Source organism: Bombina bombina, chromosome 7 (genome assembly GCF_027579735.1).
Source record: "Bombina bombina isolate aBomBom1 chromosome 7, aBomBom1.pri, whole genome shotgun sequence".
Classification (NCBI taxonomy): Eukaryota; Metazoa; Chordata; class Amphibia; order Anura; family Bombinatoridae; genus Bombina; species Bombina bombina.
Window position 1 is genome coordinate 549607196 of NC_069505.1, and position 27500 is coordinate 549634695.

At 41.0% G+C, this 27500-nt stretch overlaps 1 protein-coding gene across 3 annotated transcripts in view; it reads left to right on the plus strand.

Annotated features, from left to right (window-relative positions):
• Positions 1–27500, plus strand: part of MGAT1 (alpha-1,3-mannosyl-glycoprotein 2-beta-N-acetylglucosaminyltransferase) — a 97106-nt gene that overhangs the window by 68601 nt on the left and 1005 nt on the right. For all 3 annotated transcript variants that reach the window (XM_053721857.1, XM_053721858.1, XM_053721859.1), the window contains 2 exons: positions 21606–22776; positions 26940–27500. The exon at positions 26940–27500 is cut by the window's right edge and continues 1005 nt beyond it. In XM_053721857.1, the coding sequence (XP_053577832.1) occupies positions 22183–22776; positions 26940–27500 (1155 nt within the window). In that variant the 5' untranslated portion in view covers positions 21606–22182. The remainder of the gene's footprint in view (positions 1–21605; positions 22777–26939) is intronic.

Below are 27500 nucleotides of genomic sequence, written 5' to 3' on the forward strand. Positions count from 1 at the left end.
AGGATAGCTGTGCTTTTTCAGATCCAATGGATAAAAAATTAGAGGGTTACCTTAAGAAAATGTTTGTTCAACAAGGTTTTATATTGCAACCCCTTGCATGCATTGCGCCGATCACGGCTGCAGCGGCATTCTGGATTGAGTCTCTGGAAGAGAACATTAGTTCAGCTACTCTGGACGACATTACGGACAGGCTTAGAGTCCTTAAACTAGCTAATTCATTCATTTCGGAGGCCGTAGTACATCTAACTAAACTTACGGCGAAGAATTCAGGATTCGCCATTCAGGCACGCAGGGCGCTGTGGCTAAAATCCTGGTCAGCTGATGTTACTTCTAAGTCTAAATTGCTTAATATACCTTTCAAAGGGCAGACCTTATTCGGGCCCGGGTTGATAGAGATTATCGCTGACATTACAGGAGGTAAAGGCCATGCCCTGCCTCAGGACAAAGCCAAAGCTAAGGCTAGACAGTCTAATTTTCGTTCCTTTCGTAATTTCAAAGCAGGAGCAGCATCAACTTCCTCTGCACCAAAACAGGAAGGAGCTGTTGCTCGCTACAGACAAGGCTGGAAACCTAACCAGTCCTGGAACAAGGGCAAGCAGACCAGGAAACCTGCTGCTGCCCCTAAAACAGCATGAATTGAGGGCCCCCGATCCGGGATCGGATCTAGTGGGGGGCAGACTTTCTCTCTTCGCCCAGGCTTGGGCAAGAGATGTCCAGGATCCCTGGGCGCTAGAGATAATATCTCAGGGATACCTTCTGGACTTCAAATACTCTCCTCCAAGAGAGAGATTTCATCTGTCAAGGTTGTCAACAATCCAGACAAAGAAAGAGGCGTTTCTACGCTGCGTACAAGAGCTCTTGTTAATGGGAGTAATCCATCCAGTTCCACAATCGGGACAGGGGTTTTACTCAAATCTGTTTGTGGTTCCCAAAAAAGAGGGAACTTTCAGACCAATCCTGGACTTAAAGATCCTAAACAAATTCCTAAGAGTTCCATCGTTCAAGATGGAGACTATTCGGACAATTTTACCTATGATCCAAGAGGGTCAGTACATGACCACTGTAGATTTAAAAGATGCTTACCTTCACATACCGATTCACAAAGATCATTACCGGTACCTAAGGTTTGCCTTCCTAGACAGGCATTACCAGTTTGTGGCTCTTCCATTCGGATTGGCTACAGCTCCAAGAATCTTCACAAAGGTTCTGGGTGCTCTTCTGGCGGTACTAAGACCGCGGGGAATCTCGGTAGCTCCATACCTAGACGACATTCTGATACAAGCTTCAAGCTTTCAAACTGCCAAGTCTCATACAGAGTTAGTACTGGCATTTCTAAGGTCACATGGATGGAAGGTGAACGAAAAGAAAAGTTCACTCGTTCCACTCACAAGAGTTCCCTTCCTGGGGACTCTTATAGATTCTGTAGAAATGAAGATTTACCTGACAGAGGACAGGCTAACAAGACTTCAAAGTGCTTGCCGCACCCTTCATTCCATTCAACACCCGTCAGTGGCTCAATGCATGGAGGTAATCGGCTTAATGGTAGCGGCAATGGACATAGTACCCTTTGCACGCTTACACCTCAGACCACTGCAACTGTGCATGCTAAGTCAGTGGAATGGGGATTACTCAGACTTATCCCCTTCTCTGAATCTGGATCAAGAGACCAGAAATTCTCTTCTATGGTGGCTTTCTCGGCCACATCTGTCCAGGGGGATGCCATTCAGCAGACCAGACTGGACAATTGTAACAACAGACGCCAGCCTTCTAGGTTGGGGTGCCGTCTGGAATTCTCTGAAGGCTCAGGGACAATGGAGTCAGGAGGAGAGTCTCCTGCCAATAAACATTCTGGAATTGAGAGCAGTTCTCAATGCCCTCCTGGCTTGGCCCCAGTTGACAACTCGGGGGTTCATCAGGTTTCAGTCGGACAACATCACGACTGTAGCTTACATCAACCATCAGGGAGGGACAAGAAGCTCCCTAGCTATGATGGAAGTATCAAAGATAATTCGCTGGGCAGAGTCTCACTCTTGCCACCTGTCAGCAATCCACATCCCGGGAGTGGAGAACTGGGAGGCGGATTTCTTAAGTCGTCAGACTTTTCATCCGGGGGAGTGGGAACTCCATCCGGAGGTCTTTGCCCAAATACTTCGACGTTGGGGCAAACCAGAGATAGATCTCATGGCGTCTCGACAGAACGCCAAGCTTCCTCGTTACGGGTCCAGATCCAGGGATCCAGGAGCAGTCCTGATAGATGCCCTGACAGCGCCGTGGGACTTCAGGATGGCTTACGTGTTTCCACCCTTCCCGATGCTTCGATTGATTGCCAGAATCAAACAAGAGAGAGCATCAGTGATTCTAATAGCACCTGCGTGGCCACGCAGGACTTGGTATGCAGACCTGGTGGACATGTCATCCTGTCCACCTTGGTCTCTACCTCTGAAACAGGACCTTCTGATACAGGGTCCCTTCAAACATCAAAATCTAACTTCTCTGAAGCTGACTGCTTGGAAATTGAACGCTTGATTTTATCAAGACGTGGGTTTTCTGAGTCAGTTATTGATACCTTAATACAGGCTAGGAAACCTGTTACCAGAAAGATTTACCATAAGATATGGCGTAAATACCTATATTGGTGTGAATCCAAAGGTTACTCTTGGAGTAAGGTTAGGATTCCTAGGATATTGTCTTTTCTACAAGAAGGTTTAGAAAAGGGTTTATCTGCTAGTTCATTAAAGGGACAGATCTCAGCTCTGTCCATTCTGTTACACAAACGTCTGTCAGAAGTTCCTGACGTCCAGGCTTTTTGTCAGGCTTTGGCCAGGATTAAGCCTGTGTTTAAAACTGTTGCTCCACCATGGAGTTTAAACCTTGTTCTTAATGTTTTACAGGGCGTTCCGTTTGAACCCCTTCATTCCATTGATATAAAGTTGTTATCTTGGAAAGTTCTATTTTTAATGGCTATTTCCTCGGCTCAAAGAGTCTCTGAATTATCAGCCTTACATTGTGATTCTCCTTATTTGATTTTTCATTCGGATAAGGTAGTTCTGCGTACTAAACCTGGGTTCTTACCTAAGGTAGTTACTAACAGGAATATCAATCAAGAGATTGTTGTTCCTTCTTTGTGCCCAAATCCTTCTTCGAAGAAGGAACGTCTACTGCACAACCTGGATGTAGTCCGTGCTCTAAAATTTTACTTACAGGCAAATAAGGAATTTCGACAAACGTCTTTTCTGTCGTTTACTCTGGGCAGAGGAGAGGTCAAAAAGCTTCTGCTACCTCTCTTTCTTTTTGGCTTCGTAGCATAATTCGTTTAGCTTATGAGACTGCTGGACAGCAGCCTCCTGAAAGAATTACAGCTCATTCTACTAGAGCTGTGGCTTCCACTTGGGCCTTCAAGAATGAGGCCTCTGTTGAGCAGATTTGCAAGGCTGCAACTTGGTCTTCGCTTCATACTTTTTCCAAATTTTACAAATTTGACACTTTTGCTTCATCGGAGGCTATTTTTGGGAGAAAGGTTCTTCAGGCAGTGGTTCCTTCTGTATAAAGAGCCTGCCTATCCCTCCCGTCATCCGTGTACTTTTGCTTTGGTATTGGTATCCCAGAAGTAATGATGACCCGTGGACTGATCACACTTAACAGAAGAAAACATAATTTATGCTTACCTGATAAATTCCTTTCTTCTGTAGTGTGATCAGTCCACGGCCCGCCCTGTTTTTAAGGCAGGTAAATATTTTTTAATTTATACTCCAGTCACCACTTCACCCTTGGCTTTTCCTTTCTCGTTGGTCCTTGGTCGAATGACTGGGAGTGACGTAGAGGGGAGGAGCTATATGCAGCTCTGCTAGGTGAATCCTCTTGCACTTCCTGTTGGGGAGGAGTAATATCCCAGAAGTAATGATGACCCGTGGACTGATCACACTACAGAAGAAAGGAATTTATCAGGTAAGCATAAATTATGTTATATATAATGTGTATGTATGTAGCTTGATATGTTGGACAGACATACTTGTATATGTAGATACAATATATTATATACATACAAACACATACAGAGAAAAATACACATACATGTATATGTAGATAGATATATACTATTCTTGCATACATACACACATACGTGTATATGTAGCTAGATGTATGATACAGAGACACATACATGTATATTTACATATACATACACAAGTGTATATGTAGATAGATATATATATATATATATATATATATATATATATATATATATATATATATATATATATATATATATATATATACACACAAATGCGTATGTGCATATGTAGATATATATTATATACACAATGCACTAATTAAGAAAAGGAAAGTAATTTAAAAATAAAACAAAATGTTTATTTTAACTCTTAAAAGTCAATTATTTCCTTTTTAGCTGTTCTCTGTATTTAAACCCCCTCCTCCCTTTCTGTCTCAGACCTTTATATTTTCCCTAGAGATTCCTTAGATGCATTTAAATTGTATCACACCCTTGACAGAAACCTATAAATAGGCACCTAACCCTTTAACTACATTTCCCGAGTCCCTGTGGTTAATCTTTGTTGATGATACTGGGTGCTGTTCCGTAGCTTCCCACAAGCAAAGGTGAGAAAATGTGTGTGTGTGTGTGTGTATATGTATAATATATAAAATTTACCTCACTGGCCTAAATGACATACAATATTTATTTGGATAAAGGATTGTCACCTATTTTAGTAGACCATGTGTAAAAGGCTATTATTATTTTCTATGCAAACTGCTTGCAGAGAGGTGAAAATCGATTCTCTTAAAAGGACAGTAAAGTCAAAATGAAACGTTCATCATTCAGATAGACCATGCAATTTGAAACAATTTTCCAACAAACTTATTTTATCTAATTTGCTTAGTTCAATTGGCATCCTTTGCTGAAACTAATACCTAGCCCTAAGTAATTAAGCTTTTGTTGTCTTGTTATCCTTTTTCTGAAAAGGATTCATAGGCAGGCTCAGGAGCAACAATGTACTACTGTGAGCTAGCTGATTGGTGGCTTCACATATATGCCTCTTGTCATTGGCTCACTCGAAGTGATCAGCTAGCTCCCAGTAGTGCGTTGTTGCTCCTTCAACAAAAGATACCAAAAAGTATGTAGCAAATTTGATAATCAAATTAAATTAGAAGGTTGTTTACAATTGTATGTTCTTTCTGAATCACAAAAGAAAATGTAAGTTCTTTAATGGTTGTAGCCTGCATGTAACCCAGCCAGTTTCCAATACAAAAGCCAGTAGCTTTAAACACATTTTTGTCTCACCAAGATATTGCGCATTACATCATCGGGTATACCAGCCCTGTTCCGTGTACAATGTTGCTGTCAAGCTACAAACAGGTTCATGCTAACTGTTCACTTTGACAGGTCAATTGGGAGGTATGAAAAATGTTAAAGGGATATGAAAATCAATTTATCTTTTTAATATTCAGATATCGCAGGACATTTCATTTTTTTTTTATCATCTATTCAGACCCAATCTTTTTATGTGATTTTATAGGCACCAGTTCCAACTGAGCATGTGCAAGCTGCTCATCTGTAATTAAACATTAGTGTTATTGTACTGTCTTTTTATTATGGATTTCCTGATTATGCAATTCTAATATTCTTAAAGCGACATAAAACAAGTTGGGATAGAGACAAAATATAATATGTACTTTAATTACTTTATCTCCAAATGTATTCTGCAGTGCCTCGCAATTAACCCTTTCTTTTAAAGGGACACTGAACCCAAATTTTTTCTTTCGTGATTCAGATAGAGCATGACATTTTAAGCAACTTTCTAATTTACTCCTATTATCAAATTTTCTTCATTCTCTTGGTATCTTTATTTAAAATGCAAGAATGTAAGTTTAGATGCCGGCCCATTTTTGGTGAACAACCTGGGTTAATCTTGCTGATTGGTGGATAAATTCATCCACCAATAAAAAAGTGCTGTCCATAGTTCTGAACCAAAAAATAAGCTTAGATGCCTTCTTTTTCAAATAAAAATAACAAGTGAACGAAAAAAAATTGATAATAGGAGTAAATTAGAAAGTCGCCTAAAATTGCATGCTCTATCTGAATCGCAAAGGAAAAAAATTTGGGTTCAGTGTCCCTTTAAGTTTCTGAATTGTTCAGCTTTAACTCCCCCCACACAATTCCTTATATGGGTGCATCTATATCTACCTTTTGTTTGGTAGAATGCAGAAGTACACACTCATTATCAGACTGCTCCAGACAGCATGGCTATGTAACTCATTTTGCTTATTTTTGAAAATTATTTTAAAATACTTGCCAGCAATTTTTAAGCAATTTTGTAATGCAAACTATTTTTACTTAATTAGTCCTTTTAGGATATACACAGATCTCAACCTGTTTTATGGCACTTTAAAGGGACACTAAACCCAAAATGGTTTCTTTCATGATTCAGATAGAGCAGCAACTTTCTAATTTACTCCTATTATCGATTTTTTTTTTTATCGTTCTCTTGGTATCTGTAGTTGAAAAGCAGAAATGTACGCTTTGGAGCCAGACCATTTTTGGTTTAGTACATTGGTAGCTCTTACTACCGCAAGCTTGCGGTAGCAATAACCCGCCACTTGTAATAGCTGGTTAATTATCGCGCACCCTGCGAACGGGCAAATTTGGCCATTTACGGGCATGCGATAATTTAGCGCTCCACTTGTAATCTAGCCCAATATGTACTGTATTGATAAATGTGTAAGGCTTTGTCCTGTTATTGATATATAGTCCTTATCGCTTTTGACCTTTTTTTTAAATTGTGATTTGTACCAGATTCAAGCTCTATAAGTCTATGTCTGTTAGTTTAAGAGCAGACTAGATATTTTTTCCATAACCTTATAGCTGGTTATTTACCATTTGCATAAAGAATTTTAATATATTTTTATGTTAGACTGAAGTCCAGGCTTACTTTTATTGAGAGGCCCCTTGCCAAGGGGGAAAACAGAAAGATAAATATCCCACCTTGGCAAAATTGGTTAAAATCTTACTTATGCATCCTAGGCAGTATCTGAGCGCTTATTCTCTGAAGCAGGCAGCATAGCTTGCAAAAAGAGAACCAGCCTCGGCCAGGAGCACGGGGTAATTTTCAAATTTTTGGATTTCAATGCAAAGTTTCTGAAAGAGGGAATAACAGAATGTTATCTCTTTTTAAACAGTTTGTGGTTTTGTTTTACTTAATTATAATATATATATATATATATATATATATATATATATATATATATATATATATATATATATATATATATATATATATATATATATATATATATATATATATATAAATAAATAAATAATCGCGCATGATTAAGGGCTATATGGGTCCAAAATGTAGCTGTTTGTTTGCTTCTTTATTCACTTGAATAAAAGATTATATATAATCAGTTTATACAATGAGCACTCACCGGACTTAATAAACCAGTCTTATCCTTTACTATATATATGTAATTTATGCATGTGTGTGTATGTGTGTATATGTATATGTGTATATATATATATATATATATATATATATATATATATATATATATATATATATATATATATATATATATTGTATATAAAATAATTTTTTCAAGTTATTTATTATTGAATGAAGATTGTGTAAATGTAATGTGCATAATGAAACGGTGAGAAGAGGTTAAATACAGCATCACTCAGGGGTGTGGTACCAGTAAAAATTATTTGTCATAATAGAAACTACGTCAAACAAAAGCTATTAAAAATGACCTGTCACAATATGTATCTCTTCAAAAGCGAATTACCCATACTAAACATTTTTCTATCTAAATAAGTCTAATATGACCGTAGGCTAATTATTGTCACAGTGGTTTGTTCTTGAGAACCCGTAAAGCCTAATGCATCATTTAACCTCTTAAGGACATATGACGGAATTTTTCCGTCATAAAACAATTGAGCAAACAGAAAGCTGTGTCCTTAAAGGGTTAAAGACATAAATAAATTGGCCTCCAGTGAAACAGATCATTTTGCAAAGCAGTAATTTATTATTATTTGTTTTGTCCCATATTTGTGCATTATGTGCAGAATTTATAACTACAATAAGGATCTAACCTTGTGTTTCCTGTTTTTATTGTCTTTAAAAGACCTCCTCTGTACTTTGAAAAAACCCTCGTTCCTGTTTTTTCTTTTTTAAATTTATTTATAAACGTGTCACATGGTGGTTTTTCAATCACAACCCCACTCAATTGCACTGTTCGGATAAATCTAGCAAGCTCCTGCTCTGGATAAAGCGCCCCCAACAGACTAATCCAGAGCAGGAGCTTGTTATATTTATCTGAATGGAATGATCGAGCGGGTTGCGATTGAAGATCCTGATTGGCTGCTTAAAGGGACACTAAACCCAATTTTTTTCTTTAATGATTCAGATAGAGCATGGAATTTTAAACAACTTTCTAATTAATTCCTATTATCAATATTTCTTCGTTATCTTGCTACCTTTATTTAAAAAGTAGGAATATAAAGCTTAAGAGCACGGCGCCGTTTTTGGTTCAGAACCTGGGTTATGCTTCTTATTGGTTTGCTAAATGAACCCACCAATAAGCAAGCGCTATCCACAGGGTGCTGAACCTAAAATAGGCTGGCTCCTAAGCTTTAAATTCCTGCTTTTTAAAATAAAGATATCAAGAGAACGAAGAAAAATTGATAAAAGGAGTAAATTTTAAAGTTACTTTAAAATTGCATGCTCTATTTAAATCATGAAAGAAAGAAAAAATTGGGTTTAGTGTCCCTTTTAAAATCCCTTTACAATGGGATGTGGCTACTGAGGAAATGTTGAGGTAAAATATCTTTTATTTACATAAGATATTCCGGTGATATTTTCTAGTCGGCTTTTTACAGCTGTGCTCCATCACTTTCAAGTGCTTCAATGTTTGGGTATCATTGCCCTTTCTCCAACATAGGTGTGTCCGGTCCACGGCGTCATCCTTACTTGTGGGATATTCTCTTCCCCAACAGGAAATGGCAAAGAGCCCAGCAAAGCTGGTCACATGATCCCTCCTAGGCTCCGCCTACCCCAGTCATTCTCTTTGCCGTTGTACAGGCAACATCTCCACGGAGATGGCTTAGAGTTTTTTAGTGTTTAACTGTAGTTTTTATTATTCAATCAAGAGTTTGTTATTTTGAAATAGTGCTGGTATGTACTATTTACTCAGAAACAGAAAAGAGATGAAGATTTCTGTTTGTATGAGGAAAATGATTTTAGCAACCGTCACTAAAATCCATGGCTGTTCCACACAGGACTGTTGAGAGCAATTAACTTCAGTTGGGGGAACAGTGAGCAGTCTCTTGCTGCTTGAGGTATGACACATTCTAACAAGACGATGTAATGCTGGAAGCTGTCATTTTCCCTATGGGATCCGGTAAGCCATGTTTATTACGATCGTAAATAAGGGCTTCAAAAAGGGCTTATTAAGACTGTAGACTTTTTCTGGGCTAAATCGATTGATTATTAACACATATTTAGCCTTGAGGAATCATTTTATCTGGGTATTTTGATATAATAATATCGGCAGGCACTGTTTTAGACACCTTATTCTTTAGGGGCTTTCCCAAAGCATAGGCAGAGCCTCATTTTCGCGCCGGTGTTGCGCACTTGTTTTTGAGAGGCATGGCATGCAGTCGCATGTGAGAGGAGCTCTGATACTTAGAAAAGACTTTCTGAAGGCGTCATTTGGTATCGTATTCCCCTTGGGGCTTGGTTGGGTCTCAGCAAAGCAGATACCAGGGACTGTAAAGGGGTTAAAGTTCAAAACGGCTCCGGTTCCGTTATTTTAAGGGTTAAAGCTTCCAAATTTGGTGTGCAATACTTTTAAGGCTTTAAGACACTGTGGTGAAAATTTGGTGAATTTTGAACAATTCCTTCATGTTTTTTCGCAATTGCAGTAATAAAGTGTGTTCGGTTTAAAATTTAAAGTGACAGTAACGGTTTTATTTTAAAACGTTTTTTGTACTTTGTTATCAAGTTTATGCCTGTTTAACATGTCTGAACTACCAGATAGACTGTGTTCTGAATGTGGGGAAGCCAGAATTCCTATTCATTTAAATAAATGTGATTTATGTGACAATGACAATGATGCCCAAGATGATTCCTCAAGTGAGGGGAGTAAGCATGGTACTGCATCATTCCCTCCTTCGTCTACACGAGTCTTGCCCACTCAGGAGGCCCCTAGTACATCTAGCGCGCCAATACTCCTTACTATGCAACAATTAACGGCTGTAATGGATAATTCTGTCAAAAACATTTTAGCCAAAATGAACACTTATCAGCGTAAGCGCGACTGCTCTGTTTTAGATACTGAAGAGCATGACGACGCTGATAATAATATTTCTGAAGGGCCCCTAACCCAGTCTGATGGGGCCAGGGAGGTTTTGTCTGAGGGAGAAATTACTGATTCAGGGAACATTTCTCAACAAGCTGAACCTGATGTGATTGCATTTAAATTTAAGTTGGAACATCTCCGCATTCTGCTTAAGGAGGTATTATCCACTCTGGATGATTGTGACAAGTTGGTCATCCCAGAGAAACTATGTAAAATGGACAAGTTCCTAGAGGTGCCGGGGCTCCCAGAAGCTTTTCCTATACCCAAGCGGGTGGCGGACATTGTTAATAAAGAATGGGAAAGGCCCGGTATTCCTTTCGTCCCTCCCCCCATATTTAAAAAATTGTTTCCTATGGTCGACCCCAGAAAGGACTTATGGCAGACAGTCCCTAAGGTCGAGGGAGCGGTTTCCACTTTAAACAAACGCACCACTATACCCATAGAGGATAGTTGTGCTTTCAAAGATCCTATGGATAAAAAATTAGAAGGTTTGCTTAAAAAGATGTTTGTTCAGCAGGGTTACCTTCTACAACCAATTTCATGCATTGTCCCTGTCGCTACAGCCGCATGTTTCTGGTTCGATGAGCTGATAAAGGCGGTCGATAGTGATTCTCCTCCTTTTGAGGAGATTATGGACAGAATCAATGCTCTCAAATTGGCTAATTCTTTCACCCTAGACGCCACTTTGCAATTGGCTAGGTTAGCGGCTAAGAATTCTGGGTTTGCTATTGTGGCGCGCAGAGCGCTTTGGTTGAAATCTTGGTCGGCTGATGCGTCTTCCAAGAACAAGCTACTTAACATTCCTTTCAAGGGGAAAACGCTGTTTGGCCCTGACTTGAGATTATCTCTGATATCACTGGGGGTAAGGGCCACGCCCTTCCTCAGGATCGGCCTTTCAAGGCAAAAAATAAACCTAATTTTCGTCCCTTTCGTAGAAACGGACCAGCCCAAAGTGCTACGTCCTCTAAGCAAGAGGGTAATTCTTCTCAAGCCAAGCCAGCTTGGAGACCAATGCAAGGCTGGAACAAGGGAAAGCAGGCCAAGAAACCTGCCACTGCTACCAAGACAGCATGAAATGTTGGCCCCCGATCCGGGACCGGATCTGGTGGGGGGCAGACTCTCTCTCTTCGCTCAGGCTTGGGCAAGAGATGTTCTGGATCCTTGGGCGCTAGAAATAGTCTCCCAAGGTTATCTCCTGGAATTCAAGGGACTTCCCCCAAGGGGGAGGTTCCACAGGTCTCAGTTGTCTTCAGACCACATAAAAAGACAGGCATTCTTACATTGTGTAGAAGACCTGTTAAAAATGGGAGTGATTCATCCTGTTCCATTAAGAGAACAAGGGATGGGGTTCTACTCCAATCTGTTTATAGTTCCCAAGAAAGAGGGAACGTTCAGACCAATCTTAGATCTCAAGATCTTAAACAAGTTTCTCAAGGTTCCATCGTTCAAGATGGAAACCATTCGAACAATTCTTCCTTCCATCCAGGAAGGTCAATTCATGACCACGGTGGATTTAAAGGATGCGTATCTACATATTCCTATCCACAAGGAACATCATCGGTTCCTGAGGTTCGCATTCCTGGACAAACATTACCAGTTCGTGGCGCTTCCTTTCGGATTAGCCACTGCGCCAAGGATTTTCACAAAGGTACTAGGGTCCCTTCTAGCTGTGCTAAGACCAAGGGGCATTGCTGTAGTACCTTACTTGGACGACATTCTGATTCAAGCGTCGTCCCTTCCTCAAGCAAAGGCTCACACGGACATTGTCCTGGCCTTTCTCAGATCTCACGGATGGAAAGTGAACGTGGAAAAGAGTTCTCTATCTCCGTCAACAAGGGTTCCCTTCTTGGGAACCATAATAGACTCCTCAGAAATGAGGATTTTTCTGACAGAGGCCAGAAAAACAAAACTTCTAGACTCTTGTCGGATACTTCATTCCGTTCCTCTTCCTTCCATAGCTCAGTGCATGGAAGTGATCGGGTTGATGGTAGCGGCAATGGACATAGTTCCTTTTGCACGCATTCATCTAAGACCATTACAACTGTGCATGCTCAGTCAGTGGAATGGGGACTATACAGACTTGTCTCCGAAGATACAAGTAAATCAGAGGACCAGAGACTCACTCCGTTGGTGGCTGTCCCTGGACAACCTGTCACGAGGGATGACATTCCGCAGACCAGAGTGGGTCATTGTCACGACCGACGCCAGTCTGATGGGCTGGGGCGCGGTCTGGGGATCCCTGAAAGCTCAGGGTCTTTGGTCTCGGGAAGAATCTCTTCTACCGATAAATATTCTGGAACTGAGAGCGATATTCAATGCTCTCAAGGCTTGGCCTCAGCTAGCGAGGGCCAAGTTCATACGGTTTCAATCAGACAACATGACAACTGTTGCGTACATCAACCATCAGGGGGGAACAAGGAGTTCCCTGGCGATGGAAGAAGTGACCAAAATCATTCTATGGGCGGAGTTTCACTCCGGCCACCTGTCTGCTATCCACATCCCAGGAGTGGAAAATTGGGAAGCGGATTTTCTGAGTCGTCAGACATTACATCCGGGGGAGTGGGAACTTCATCCGGAAATCTTTGCCCAAGTCACTCAGCTGTGGGGCATTCCAGACATGGATCTGATGGCCTCTCGTCAGTACTTCAAAGTTCCTTGCTACGGGTCCAGATCCAGGGATCCCAAGGCGGCTCTAGTGGATGCACTAGTAGCACCTTGGACCTTCAAACTAGCTTATGTGTTCCCGCCGTTTCCTCTCATCCCCAGGCTGGTAGCCAGGATCAATCAGGAGAGGGCGTCGGTGATCTTGATAGCTCCTGCGTGGCCACGCAGGACTTGGTATGCAGATCTGGTGAATATGTCATCGGCTCCACCTTGGAAGCTACCTTTGAGACGAGACCTTCTTGTTCAGGGTCCGTTCGAACACCCGAATCTGGTTTCACTCCAGCTGACTGCTTGGAGATTGAACGCTTGATCTTATCGAAGCGAGGGTTCTCAGATCCTGTTATCGATACTCTTGTTCAGGCCAGAAAGCCTGTAACTAGAAAGATTTACCACAAAATTTGGAAAAAATATATCTGTTGGTGTGAATCTAAAGGATTCCCTTGGGACAAGGTTAAGATTCCTAGGATTCTATCCTTCCTTCAAGAAGGATTGGAAAAAGGTTTATCTGCAAGTTCCCTGAAGGGACAGATTTCTGCCTTGTCTGTGTTACTTCACAAAAAGCTGGCCGCTGTGCCAGATGTTCAAGCTTTTGTTCATGCTCTGGTTAGAATTAAGCCTGTTTACAAACCTTTGACTCCTCCTTGGAGTCTCAATTTAGTTCTTTCAGTTCTTCAGGGGGTTCCGTTTGAACCCTTGCATTCCGTTGATATTAAGTTATTATCTTGGAAAGTTTTGTTTTTAGTTGCAATTTCTTCTGCTAGAAGAGTTTCAGAATTATCTGCTCTGCAGTGTTCTCCTCCTTATCTGGTGTTCCATGCAGATAAGGTGGTTTTACGTACTAAACCTGGTTTTCTTCCAAAAGTTGTTTCTAACAAAAACATTAACCAGGAGATTATCGTACCTTCTCTGTGTCCGAAACCAGTTTCGAAGAAGGAACGTTTGTTGCACAATTTGGATGTTGTTCGCGCTCTAAAATTCTATTTAGATGCTACAAAGGATTTTAGTCAAACATCTTCCTTGTTTGTTGTTTATTCCGGTAAAAGGAGAGGTCAAAAAGCAACTTCTACCTCTCTCTCTTTTTGGATTAAAAGCATCATCAGATTGGCTTACGAGACTGCCGGACGGCAGCCTCCCGAAAGAATCACAGCTCATTCCACTAGGGCTGTGGCTTCCACATGGGCCTTCAAGAACGAGGCTTCTGTTGATCAGATATGTAGGGCAGCGACTTGGTCTTCACTGCACACTTTTACCAAATTTTACAAGTTTGATACTTTTGCTTCTTCTGAGGCTATTTTTGGGAGAAAGGTTTTGCAAGCCGTGGTGCCTTCCATTTAGGTGACCTGATTTGCTCCCTCCCTTCATCCGTGTCCTAAAGCTTTGGTATTGGTTCCCACAAGTAAGGATGACGCCATGGACCGGACACACCTATGTTGGAGAAAACAGAATTTATGTTTACCTGATAAATTACTTTCTCCAACGGTGTGTCCGGTCCACGGCCCGCCCTGGTTTTTTTAATCAGGTCTGATAATTTATTTTCTTTAACTACAGTCACCACGGTACCATATGGTTTCTCCTATGCAAATATTCCTCCTTAACGTCGGTCGAATGACTGGGGTAGGCGGAGCCTAGGAGGGATCATGTGACCAGCTTTGCTGGGCTCTTTGCCATTTCCTGTTGGGGAAGAGAATATCCCACAAGTAAGGATGACGCCGTGGACCGGACACACCGTTGGAGAAAGTAATTTATCAGGTAAACATAAATTCTGTTTTAATTGGGTTAGTGTCTTAATTCATCTTAAAGGCACAGGCTAGTCAAAATTAAACTTTTATGATTTAGATAGGGCATGCAATTTTAAATAACTTTCCATTTTACTTTTATTTGCTTTGTTCACATGATATTCTTTGTTGAAAGCTTAACCTAGGTAAGCTCATATGCTAATTTCTAAGCCCTTTAAGGCCATATAGATAACATTGTGCTGTGAAGTTACCTAGGAGTCAGTACTGATTGGCTAAAATGCAAGTCTGTCAAAAGAACTGAAATAAGTGTGCACTCTACAGAGACTTAGAAACAAGATAATCACAGAGGTAAAAAGTGTATTAATATAACAGTGTTGGTTATGCAAAACTGCAGAATGTATAATAAAAAGATTTTCTCCAACATAGGTGTGTCCGGTCCACGGCGTCATCCTTACTTGTGGGATATTCTCTTCCCCAACAGGAAATGGCAAAGAGCCCAGCAAAGCTGGTCACATGATCCCTCCTAGGCTCCGCCTACCCCAGTCATTCTCTTTGCCGTTGTACAGGCAACATCTCCACGGAGATGGCTTAGAGTTTTTTAGTGTTTAACTGTAGTTTTTATTATTCAATCAAGAGTTTATTTTAAAATAGTGCTGGTATGTACTATTTACTCTGAAACAGAAAAGAGATGAAGATTTCTGTTTGTATGAGGAAAATGATTTTAGCAACAGTTACTAAAATCCATGGCTGTTCCACACAGGACTGTTGAGAGGAATTAACTTCAGTTGGGGGAACAGTGAGCAGTCTTTTGCTGCTTGAGGTATGACACATTCTAACAAGACGATGTAATGCTGGAAGCTGTCATTTTCCCTATGGGATCCGGTAAGCCATTTTTATTCAGACAGTAAATAAGGGCTTCACAAGGGCTTATTAAGACTGTAGACATTTTCTGGGCTAAATCGATTCATATATTACACATATTTAGCCTTGAGGAATCATTTAATCTGGGTATTTTTGTTAAATAATATCGGCAGGCACTGTTTTAGACACCTTATTCTCTAGGGGCTTTCCCTAATCATAGGCAGAGCCTCATTTTCGCGCCGGTATTGCGCACTTGTTTTTGAGAAGCATGACATGCAGTCGCATGTGTGAGGAGCTCTGATACATAGAAAAGACTTTCTGAAGGCGTCATTTGGTATCGTATTCCCCTTTGGGCTTGGTTGGGTCTCAGCAAAGCAGATACCAGGGACTGTAAAGGGGTTAAAGTTAAAAACGGCTCCGGTTCCGTTATTGTAAGGGTTAAAGCTTCCAAATTTGGTGTGCAATACTTTTAAGGCTTTAAGACACTGTGGTGAAATTTTGGTGAATTTTGAACAATTCCTTCATACTTTTTCGCAATTGCAGTAATAAAGTGTGTTCAGTTTAAAATTTAAAGTGACAGTAACGGTTTTATTTTAAAACGTTTTTTGTACTTTGTTATCAAGTTTATGCCTGTTTAACATGTCTGAACTACCAGATAGACTGTGTTCTGAATGTGGGGAAGCCAGGGTTCCTTCTCATTTAAATAAATGTGATTTATGTGACACTGAAAATGATGCCCAAGATGATTCCTCAAGTGAGGGGAGTAAGCATGGTACTGCATCATTCCCTCCTTCGTCTACACGAGTCTTGCCCACTCAGGAGGCCCCTAGTACATCTAGCGCGCCAATACTCCTTACTATGCAACAATTAACGGCTGTAATGGATAATTCTATCAAAAACATTTTAGCCAAAATGCCCACTTATCAGCGTAAGCGCGACTGCTCTGTTTTAGATACTGAAGAGCATGAGGACGCTGATGATAATGGTTCTGAAATGCCCCTACACCAGTCTGAGGGGGCCAGGGAGGTTTTGTCTGAGGGAGAAATTTCAGATTCAGGGAAAATTTCTCAACAAGCTGAACCCGATGTGATTACATTTAAATTTAAGTTAGAACATCTCCGCGCTCTGCTTAAGGAGGTATTATCCACTCTGGATGATTGTGAGAATTTGATCATCCCAGAGAAACTATGTAAAATGGACAAGTTCCTAGAGGTCCCGGGGCTCCCAGAAGCTTTTCCTATACCCAAGCGGGTGGCGGACATTGTAAATAAAGAATGGGAAAGGCCCGGTATACCTTTCGTCCCTCCCCCCATATTTAAAAAATTGTTTCCTATGGTCGACCCTAGAAAGGACTTATGGCAGATTGTCCCCAAGGTCGAGGGAGCGGTTTCTACTTTAAACAAACGCACCACTATACCCATAGAAGATAGTTGTGCTTTCAAAGATCCTATGGATAAAAAATTAGAAGGTTTGCTTAAAAAGATGTTTGTTCAGCAAGGTTACCTTCTACAACCAATTTCATGCATTGTCCCTGTCACTACAGCCGCGTGTTTCTGGTTCGATGAGCTAGTAAAGGCGATCGATAGTGATTCTCCTCCTTATGAGGAGATTATGGACAGAATCCGTGCTCTCAAATTGGCTAATTCTTTCACCCTAGACGCCACTTTGCAATTGGCTAGGTTAGCGGCGAAGAATTCTGGGTTTGCTATTGTGGCGCGTAGAGCGCTTTGGTTGAAATCTTGGTCAGCGGATGCGTCTTCCAAGAACAAACTCCTTAACATTCCTTTCAAGGGGAAAACGCTGTTTGGCCCTGACTTGAAAGAGATTATCTCTGATATCACTGGGGGTAAGGGCCACGCCCTTCCTCAGGATAGGTCTTTCAAGGCCAAAAATAAACCTAATTTTCGTCCCTTTCGTAGAAACGGACCAGCCCCAAGTGCTACGTCCTCTAAGCAAGAGGGTAATACTTCTCAAGCCAAGCCAGCCTGGAGACCAATGCAAGGCTGGAACAAGGGAAAGCAGGCCAAGAAACCTGCCACTGCTACCAAGACAGCATGAAATGTTGGCCCCCGATCCGGGACCGGATCTGGTGGGGGGCAGACTCTCTCTCTTCGCTCAGGCTTGGGCAAGAGATGTTCTGGATCCTTGGGCACTAGAAATAGTCTCCCAAGGTTATCTTCTGGAATTCAAGGGGCTTCCCCCAAGGGGGAGGTTCCACAGGTCTCAATTGTCTTCAGACCACATAAAGAGACAGGCATTCTTACATTGTGTAGAAGACCTGTTAAAAATGGGAGTGATTCATCCTGTTCCATTAGGAGAACAAGGGATGGGGTTCTACTCCAATCTGTTCATAGTTCCCAAAAAAGAGGGAACGTTCAGACCAATCTTAGATCTCAAGATCTTAAACAAGTTTCTCAAGGTTCCATCGTTCAAAATGGAAACCATTCGAACAATTCTTCCTTCCATCCAGGAAGGTCAATTCATGACCACGGTGGATTTAAAGGATGCGTATCTACATATTCCTATCCACAAGGAACATCATCGGTTCCTAAGGTTCGCATTCCTGGACAAGCATTACCAGTTCGTGGCGCTTCCTTTCGGATTAGCCACTGCTCCAAGGATTTTCACAAAGGTACTAGGGTCCCTTCTAGCGGTGCTAAGACCAAGGGGCATTGCAGTAGTACCTTACTTGGACGACATTCTGATTCAAGCGTCGTCCCTTCCTCAAGCAAAGGCTCACACGGACATAGTCCTGGCCTTTCTCAGATCTCACGGATGGAAAGTGAACGTGGAAAAGAGTTCTCTATCTCCGTCGACAAGGGTTCCCTTCTTGGGAACAATAATAGACTCCTTAGAAATGAGGATTTTTCTGACAGAGGCCAGAAAAACAAAACTTCTAAACTCTTGTCAAACACTTCATTCCGTTCCTCTTCCTTCCATAGCGCAGTGCATGGAAGTAATAGGTTTGATGGTAGCGGCAATGGACATAGTTCCTTTTGCGCGCATTCATCTAAGACCATTACAACTGTGCATGCTCAGTCAGTGGAATGGGGACTATACAGACTTGTCTCCGAAGATACAAGTAAATCAGAGGACCAGAGACTCACTCCGTTGGTGGCTGTCCCTGGACAACCTGTCACAATGGATGACCTTCCGCAGACCAGAGTGGGTCATTGTCACGACCGACGCCAGTCTGATGGGCTGGGGCGCGGTCTGGGGATCCCTGAAAGCTCAGGGTCTTTGGTCTCGGGAAGAATCTCTTCTACCGATAAATATTCTGGAACTGAGAGCGATATTCAATGCTCTCAAGGCTTGGCCTCAGCTAGCAAAGGCCAAATTCATACGGTTTCAATCAGACAACATGACGACTGTTGCGTACATCAACCATCAGGGGGGAACAAGGAGTTCCCTGGCGATGGAAGAAGTGACCAAAATCATTCAATGGGCGGAGACTCACTCCTGCCACCTGTCTGCAATCCACATCCCAGGAGTGGAAAATTGGGAAGCGGATTTTCTGAGTCGTCAGACATTACATCCGGGGGAGTGGGAACTCCATCCGGAAATCTTTGCCCAAATTACTCAACTGTGGGGCATTCCAGACATGGATCTGATGGCCTCTCGTCAGAACTTCAAGGTTCCTTGCTACGGGTCCAGATCCAGGGATCCCAAGGCGACTCTAGTAGATGCACTAGTAGCACCTTGGACCTTCAAACTAGCTTATGTATTCCCGCCGTTTCCTCTCATCCCCAGGCTGGTAGCCAGGATCAATCAGGAGAGGGCGTCGGTGATCTTGATAGCTCCTGCGTGGCCACGCAGGACTTGGTATGCAGATCTGGTGAATATGTCATCGGCTCCACCATGGAAGCTACCTTTGAGACGAGACCTTCTTGTTCAAGGTCCGTTCGAACATCCGAATCTGGTCTCACTCCAGCTGACTGCTTGGAGATTGAACGCTTGATTTTATCAAAACGAGGGTTCTCAGATTCTGTTATTGATACTCTTGTTCAGGCCAGAAAACCTGTAACTAGAAAAATTTACCACAAAATATGGAAAAAATATATCTGTTGGTGTGAATCTAAAGGATTCCCTTGGGACAAGGTAAAGATTCATAAGATTCTATCCTTTCTTCAAGAAGGATTGGAGAAAGGATTATCTGCAAGTTCCTTGAAGGGACAGATTTCTGCCTTGTCTGTGTTACTTCACAAAAAACTGGCAGCTGTGCCAGATGTTCAAGCCTTTGTTCAGGCTCTGGTTAGAATCAAGCCTGTTTACAAACCTTTGACTCCTCCTTGGAGTCTCAACTTAGTTCTTTCAGTTCTTCAGGGGGTTCCGTTTGAACCCTTACATTCCGTTGATATTAAGTTATTATCTTGGAAAGTTTTGTTTTTGGTTGCAATTTCTTCTGCTAGAAGAGTTTCAGAATTATCTGCTCTGCAGTGTTCTCCTCCTTATCTGGTGTTCCATGCAGATAAGGTAGTTTTACGTACTAAACCTGGTTTTCTTCCAAAAGTTGTTTCTAACAAAAACATTAACCAGGAGATAGTCGTGCCTTCTTTGTGTCCGAAACCAGTTTCGAAGAAGGAACGTTTGTTGCACAATTTGGATGTTGTTCGCGCTCTAAAATTCTATTTAGATGCTACAAAGGATTTTAGACAAACATCTTCCTTGTTTGTTGTTTATTCTGGTAAAAGGAGAGGTCAAAAAGCAACTTCTACCTCTCTCTCTCTTTTTGGATTAAAAGCATCATCAGATTGGCTTACGAGACTGCCGGACGGCAGCCTCCTGAAAGAATCACAGCTCATTCCACTAGGGCTGTGGCTTCCACATGGGCCTTCAAGAACGAGGCTTCTGTTGATCAGATATGTAGGGCAGCGACTTGGTCTTCACTGCACACTTTTACCAAATTTTACAAGTTTGATACGTTTGCTTCTTCTGAGGCTATTTTTGGGAGAAAGGTTTTGCAAGCCGTGGTGCCTTCCATTTAGGTGACCTGATTTGCTCCCTCCCTTCATCCGTGTCCTAAAGCTTTGGTATTGGTTCCCACAAGTAAGGATGACGCCGTGGACCGGACACACCTATGTTGGAGAAAACAGAATTTATGTTTACCTGATAAATTACTTTCTCCAACGGTGTGTCCGGTCCATGGCCCGCCCTGGTTTTTTAATCAGGTCTGATAATTTATTTTCTTTAACTACAGTCACCACGGTATCATATGGTTTCTCCTATGCAAATATTCTTCCTTAACGTCGGTCGAATGACTGGGGTAGGCGGAGCCTAGGAGGGATCATGTGACCAGCTTTGCTGGGCTCTTTGCCATTTCCTGTTGGGGAAGAGAATATCCCACAAGTAAGGATGACGCCGTGGACCGGACACACCGTTGGAGAAAGTAATTTATCAGGTAAACATAAATTCTGTTTTCTTTCTTTTTAAACAATATAGATTCTGGAGTAGACTATCCCTTTAAGGCCAGTAGTGCATTACTGGTCCAAGCATTATAAGTAATTTACTTTTATTGTCTAATTCGCTTCATTTTTTTAAATATCCTTTGTTGAAGAAATAGCAATGCACATTTGTGAGCCAATCACACGAGGCATCTATGTGCAGCCACCAATCTGCAGCTACTGAGCCTATTTAGATATGCTTTTCAATAAAGGATATCAAGGGAATGAAGCAAATTAGATAATAGAAGTGAATTGGAAAGTTGTTTAAAATTGCATGCTCTGTCTGAATCCTGAAAGAAAAAAATGTGGGTTTCATGTTAAAAGAAACAAGAACTAAATAGCTGAAAAGCACAGCACTGCATCTATCTAAAATATAAAGAGAGAATATATAGAGAGTTTGAAAATATTTTACCAGTAGAATCATGGTCCTGCTATTTTGGAACAGGTATAAGCCACTCCTGTTTTCTTACAAATCAGGTTTGTGTAGCATATAACATGACCATGTTTACCGTCTTGTCTTTCTCCCTAGGTGAATGGACATGAAAATAACCGGTTTGGAGGAAAACTGACAGACCAGTTTGAGGGCTTGTATGTTGGAGCCAAGATGGAACGTTTCTGGAGATAATGTTGACACAAAATTTGACTTGAAACAAACTAATCTGGTTTGATCGAGAACTTAAAGGGCTTAAGTTGGGCTGGAGTGGATCTGGACCGATTTTTTTTTTTTTATTTAATTTTTTTAAACTGGATTTTGCATGAACTGGAACAGTCTGGCCCCAGTCTAAAGTGAACAACTCCAGTTTGTGTGATTGGTGGGTCTTAATCTGATTTCAGTGCCCAGTTTAAGTTTTTGTATATACCTAACAAGCCTAATTTCTTTTTAATGTAATGTTACATTAATAAGAATTGGTCATCATTTGGATCTCTGAGAAATCCGCCTCAATTTATGTGGATTTTCAAAGTATTTAAAGTTGTCTAAAGCAGGATTTAACTTGAGAGACTCCAAAGCTTAGCATAGAGCTCCCTAAAGCTCAGCAAGGACACAAAATAAGCCTCTATCATCTTCTCGGTTGCCAAACAGTATTTCGGGGAACCCCCCGGGGGGGATGCCGCGCAAAGCTAGCGTGGCGGCCTGGGGGGCAGCCCTCTTTATCTCATGGAATGCTATTCTGCTAATCTACCTCATGAGCCGATCTCAAGGCCCAGATCCCTCTGAATTAACAGCAAATGTGATCCGGTTGGCTGAAGAAGCAGAAACTGAGCTGGAAAAGCAGAGAGGGCTACTTCAACAGATCCGTTACTACAGTGGCATCCTCAATCGCCGATCACCTAAACATGAGGAGCGAGGTATTGCAGTGCCCCCACAGCTTGCCAATGTCTCCTCCTCCTCCTCCCCTCCCCTTGTGGTTTCTGACCATCTTCCACCAGTCATTCCTATCCTGGTAGTGGCATGTGATCGTCCTTCAGTGAGGAAGTGCCTTGACTCTTTGTTGAAGTACAGGCCATCACCACAACAATTCCCCATTGTAGTGAGCCAGGACTGTGGCCATGAGGAGACAGGGAGGGTCATCGACTCGTATGGAGAGGCCATAACACACATCCGCCAGCCTGATCTCTCCGAGGTGCCAGTCCCGCCAGAACACAGGAAGTTTCAAGGCTACTATAAGATCTCTCGCCATTACAGATGGGCTCTGAACCAGGTACAAAATTATGGAGTGCAGGGAAAAGCAGTTGGTTAAGCTAGAATAGGGCTTGACAAACCCAGTAGGCAGAGAGCCACTGGCTCCTAGAATTTGACCCCTGGCTCCTAACCATTTAGGTTATTCTCCATATACCTGTATACAGATAACACTGGTCTGGCTCCTAAATATTATTACTGGCGCCTACATTTTAAACAGCTATGTCAACCCCTAGGCTAGAAGCCAAATATTTGGGAATTTCTATTTAAAGACAAGATAAGTGGCTAAACAACCTTATAATATAGTATTCAGTATTCTTCACAGAAAATTTTTGCCAGCTGGGTGGCATTATTGAGTAGCCGGGTGGGGGGGTAGAGTAACAGTTGGCAATATTCTAACATTTTATGTTATTTATAAATACTGCTTTAGGTATTCAAAGCACAAATGAATTGCAGATTAAGAAACTAGTAATAAGAGTATATACAGGGACAAATCTCCAAATGCAGAATTCCAACATCCAGACTTTTTCATTAAAGGGATATGAACCCCAAAAAATGTTCTTTTGTGATTCAGACAGAACAGACCATTTGTAAAAAAAATTCCAATTTACTTCTATTATCAAATTTGCTTCGTTCTCATGATATTATGTGTTTAAGATACCTAGGTAGACATCTGGAGCACTTTATGGCAAGAACTAGTGCTGAGATGTAGTGCTCTTGCAAATGGACATTCTTGCAAAACTGCTGCCATATAATGCTACACAAATGGGCCGGCTCCTAAACTTATGTCCCTGATTTTCAACAAAGGATACCAAGAGAACAAAGACAATTTGATAATAGAAATAATTTAGAAAGTTGTTTAAAATCACATTCTCTATCTGAATCACGAAAGAAAGAAAAATTGGTAATATGTTCCTTTAAAAAAAAAAAAATTATTAAAAACTACCAGTCAGTCTTTTCTGCCTGCATTTTTAGTTTGTTTTTTGTGTTCTAAAACGCAAATGCCAGTCTATTTATTTAAAACATCAACCCTCACCTGATTGCAGTACTATCCTATCTTTCTGACGTTACTCTGTCTACAAAAGTATTAAACGTGATCAAAAAACTAACCTTAGAGTGCCTGTATAAGCTGTATTGTAAATATTGCCTACATGACACGATATTCTTGTTTACACTTGGTCCAATCCCCTCTCCAAACAGTCCTATTTTACAGATGCAAATATACAAATAACCCAACATCTGTAGACTGTTCCGAAATCCAAACCTTTTCTGGTCCCAAGCTAGGGATTTGTTCCTGTAGCCAAGCATGATTGAGACATATTTAACCCTTTTCTGATGGGACTTATTGGTCTACATTGAAACAAAGTTCCCGTGTAAACAAAAAAGTAAAAATTGAAATCACGCGATAGTTCATGCGATCGCGTGATTTCAATGATGGGATTAAGTCAAGGGGGGGGGGTGCCTATCGTGCTAGGCATGCCCTCCAGCCCGCTATCCCATTAAGCAAGCGGCTATGGTTTCAGATCAGGACGTTCCATGCTGTCCGAACGGCGCTAAAGCTCAGCGCAGTTAGGGTGGCATGGAATGTTCTAACTGCCGGGAAAGGGTTAAAAAAAAAGTGTACATAATATTTAAAGGGACATGAAAGCCAATTTTTTTCTTTCATGATTTAGATACAGCATGTCATTTTAAACAACTTTCTAATTTACTTCTATTATCTAATTTGCTTCATTCTCTTGATATCACTTGCTGAAAAGCATATCTAGATATACTCAGTAGCTGCTGATTGGTTGCTGCACCTAGAGGCCTTGTGTGATTGGCTCACATATGTGCATTGCTATTTCTTCAACAAAGGATATCTAAAGAATTGAGCAAATTGGATAATAGAAGTAAATTGGAAAGTTGTTTAAAATTGCATGCCCTATCTGAATCATGAAAGTTTAATTTTGACTAGACTGTCCCTTTAAGATGGAAATTTTCACTAGTTGTGGGCGTAAAGAAAGTTGGAGTATGAACAGGAACTTAGAAAGTATTCTATTCTATTATGGGGACTGTTAAAGGGATACTAATTCCAAATTTTTTTCTTTCATGATTCAGATAGAGCAGAAATATTAAGCAACTTTTTAATTTACTCCTATTATCATTTTTTCTTTGTTCTCTTGCTATCTTTATTTGAAAAAGAAGGCATTTAAGCTAAAGAACCCTGGACGGCACTTGTTTAATGGTGGGTGCATTTAGCCACTAATCAGCACCAGGTTGTGATCCAAAAATGGGCCGGCTTCTAAACTTACATTCTTGCTTTTCAAATAAAGATAGCAAGAGAATGAAGAAAAAATGATTATAGGAGTAAATTAGAAAGTTGCTTAAAATTGCTGCTCTATCTGAATCGCGAAAGAAAAAAATTGGGTTCAGTGTCCCTTTAAATAGCATGAAAGTAATGTTTTACCTACAGTGAGCTAGCTACCCATTTATCAATACATCCAGACATTCGAGGGTGTATGATGTAGAATTAAATGACCACTAAACACAATAGCATAATCAGTAAATGCATACTCAAAAGACAATGCAGAAGCAATTGGTTTGAATTTCAAATTTCTGGCAAATTGAAAAGTTTGTTCTAATTTCTCTCCCACTGCATCATGTGACAGCCATTAGCCAATCACAAAATGCATTACGTATATTTTGTGAATTTTTGTACATGCTCAGTAGGAGCTTTTGCCTCAGAATGTGTACATATAAAATAATTGTGCACGTTAAGAGAATGGAAGTGAATTGGAAAGTTGTTTAAAATTACGTGCTCGATCTAAATCATGACAGTTTCTTTTTGACTTTAGTGTCCCTTTAAGATAAATACTCAAATAGCCTGTTTATTGTGTCTACTTGGTAAATATCCAAATTATATCTTTTTACACAAGGTACCTTTGCCCATTTTCCCACATTTTAACACACATGCTGATTCTCTTTCATACAAGGCTACTTATGGTGGTGAGATTGGTTAAAGGGACAGTCTACACCGTAGTCATCTTAAAGTCTTACCTTAGATTAAGCTGCAAATAGCCTCCTGCATCTATTCTATATCATGCACTAGTAACAGTATAGAATAGAACAGTAGAATATTGATTCTGGCCACTTTGAAATGGCTGCCGAACTCCACCCACTGATCACATCATAATCTGGGCTACGCTACATTTGGCGTCCAATCACAAAAGGCTCACTAGTTGAATTCAACAGACTGTTAATGCTATTCAGTAGATTGCCTAGATGTAGCCCAGATTGTGATGTCATCAGTGGGTGGAGCTTGATATAGCATGATATAGAAAGGGTGCAGGAGGCTACTTGCAGCTTAATCTAAGGTAAGACTTTAAGATGACTTAGGTGTAGACTGTCCCTTTTAACCAGCTCATATAACAATATCTGCAATAACAAAATACCAGTCTCCGGTGTCTAGAAGCATAGATGAGACCATATCATTGTAGTGATGTATTTATTTATGAATAAGAGTGCTAAATTAAAGGGACAGTGTACTGTATTTTTTTTTCTTCCCCTTTTAATGTGTTTCTCAGTTATTCATTTTACCTGCTGGAGTATATTAAATTGTTTACAAAAAGCTCCTTTACCTTTTTATTTTGTCATTTGAAATAGATTTTGCCTGTTGTATCCCCATCCGTACTTATGTAATGGTTACAAAAAAACTATGTAAACAAGAAGGCTTAGATAAAATAATGCTGCTAGTGGGGGGTATGACAGAGGTTCTAAAATCTTTATTTCCATTGTTCTCGCAATGTATTGGCCTTTGAGAAATAAGAAAAGGAGAACTTTGTGCAAATAATTAGATAAGACAAGGAAGCCTGATCTCCCTACAAGCTTGGCCCATTGTATTGGGTTGTTGTTTCAATTAGCAAAAACAGCTATTTGATATACAAAAATAAACCCAAAGGAAAAATGTTAGTCTGCAGCTGAAATGTCTAGTCATTGGAAACATATTAAGGAGGAAACCATTTTCCAGTACACTGTACCTTTAATGGTGAAATTTGGTTCTTGGATGTTGGTTGTATAGATCTTCCCGGGAAGGCTACACCTAGTTGTAAAAATGAAAATAAATGTGCAAATACAGTGTAACTTTTTCTTTGTTTTGTGGTGTTTTTTCACTGTCTTCTAGTAATTCGCTGTTTTTCTTTCTCTTAGATCTTTAGGACGATGGGTCACCAAGCTGCCATTGTAGTAGAAGATGATCTGGAGGTAGCACCTGATTTCTATGAATATTTCCAAGCATCATTTGCCCTTCTAAAAAAGGATCCTACTCTGTTTTGTGTGTCAGCCTGGAATGACAATGGCAAAGAAGTCCTGATTGAACCCCAAGGAAGTTCAATACTCCACCGCACTGACTTCTTCCCAGGCCTAGGGTGGCTGCTTCTTAAGGAACTTTGGGAGGAGCTGGAACCTAAATGGCCTGCAGCTTTCTGGGATGACTGGGCAAGACGCCCAGAACAGAGACTAGGGAGAGCGTGTATTAGGCCTGAGATGCCCCGAACAAGGACTTTTGGGAGAAAGGGAGTAAGCCAGGGTCAGTTCTTTGACCAACACTTGAAGTTCATTAAATTGAACCAGGACCCAGTGGCCTTCACCAAAACGGACCTCTCATACCTCATTAAGGAGGCATATGATCCATGGTTCTTGGAGCAGGTGTATGGAGCACCAAAAGCCCAGGCACAGGACGTGCTACATGGCAAAGTGCCTGGAGGTAGG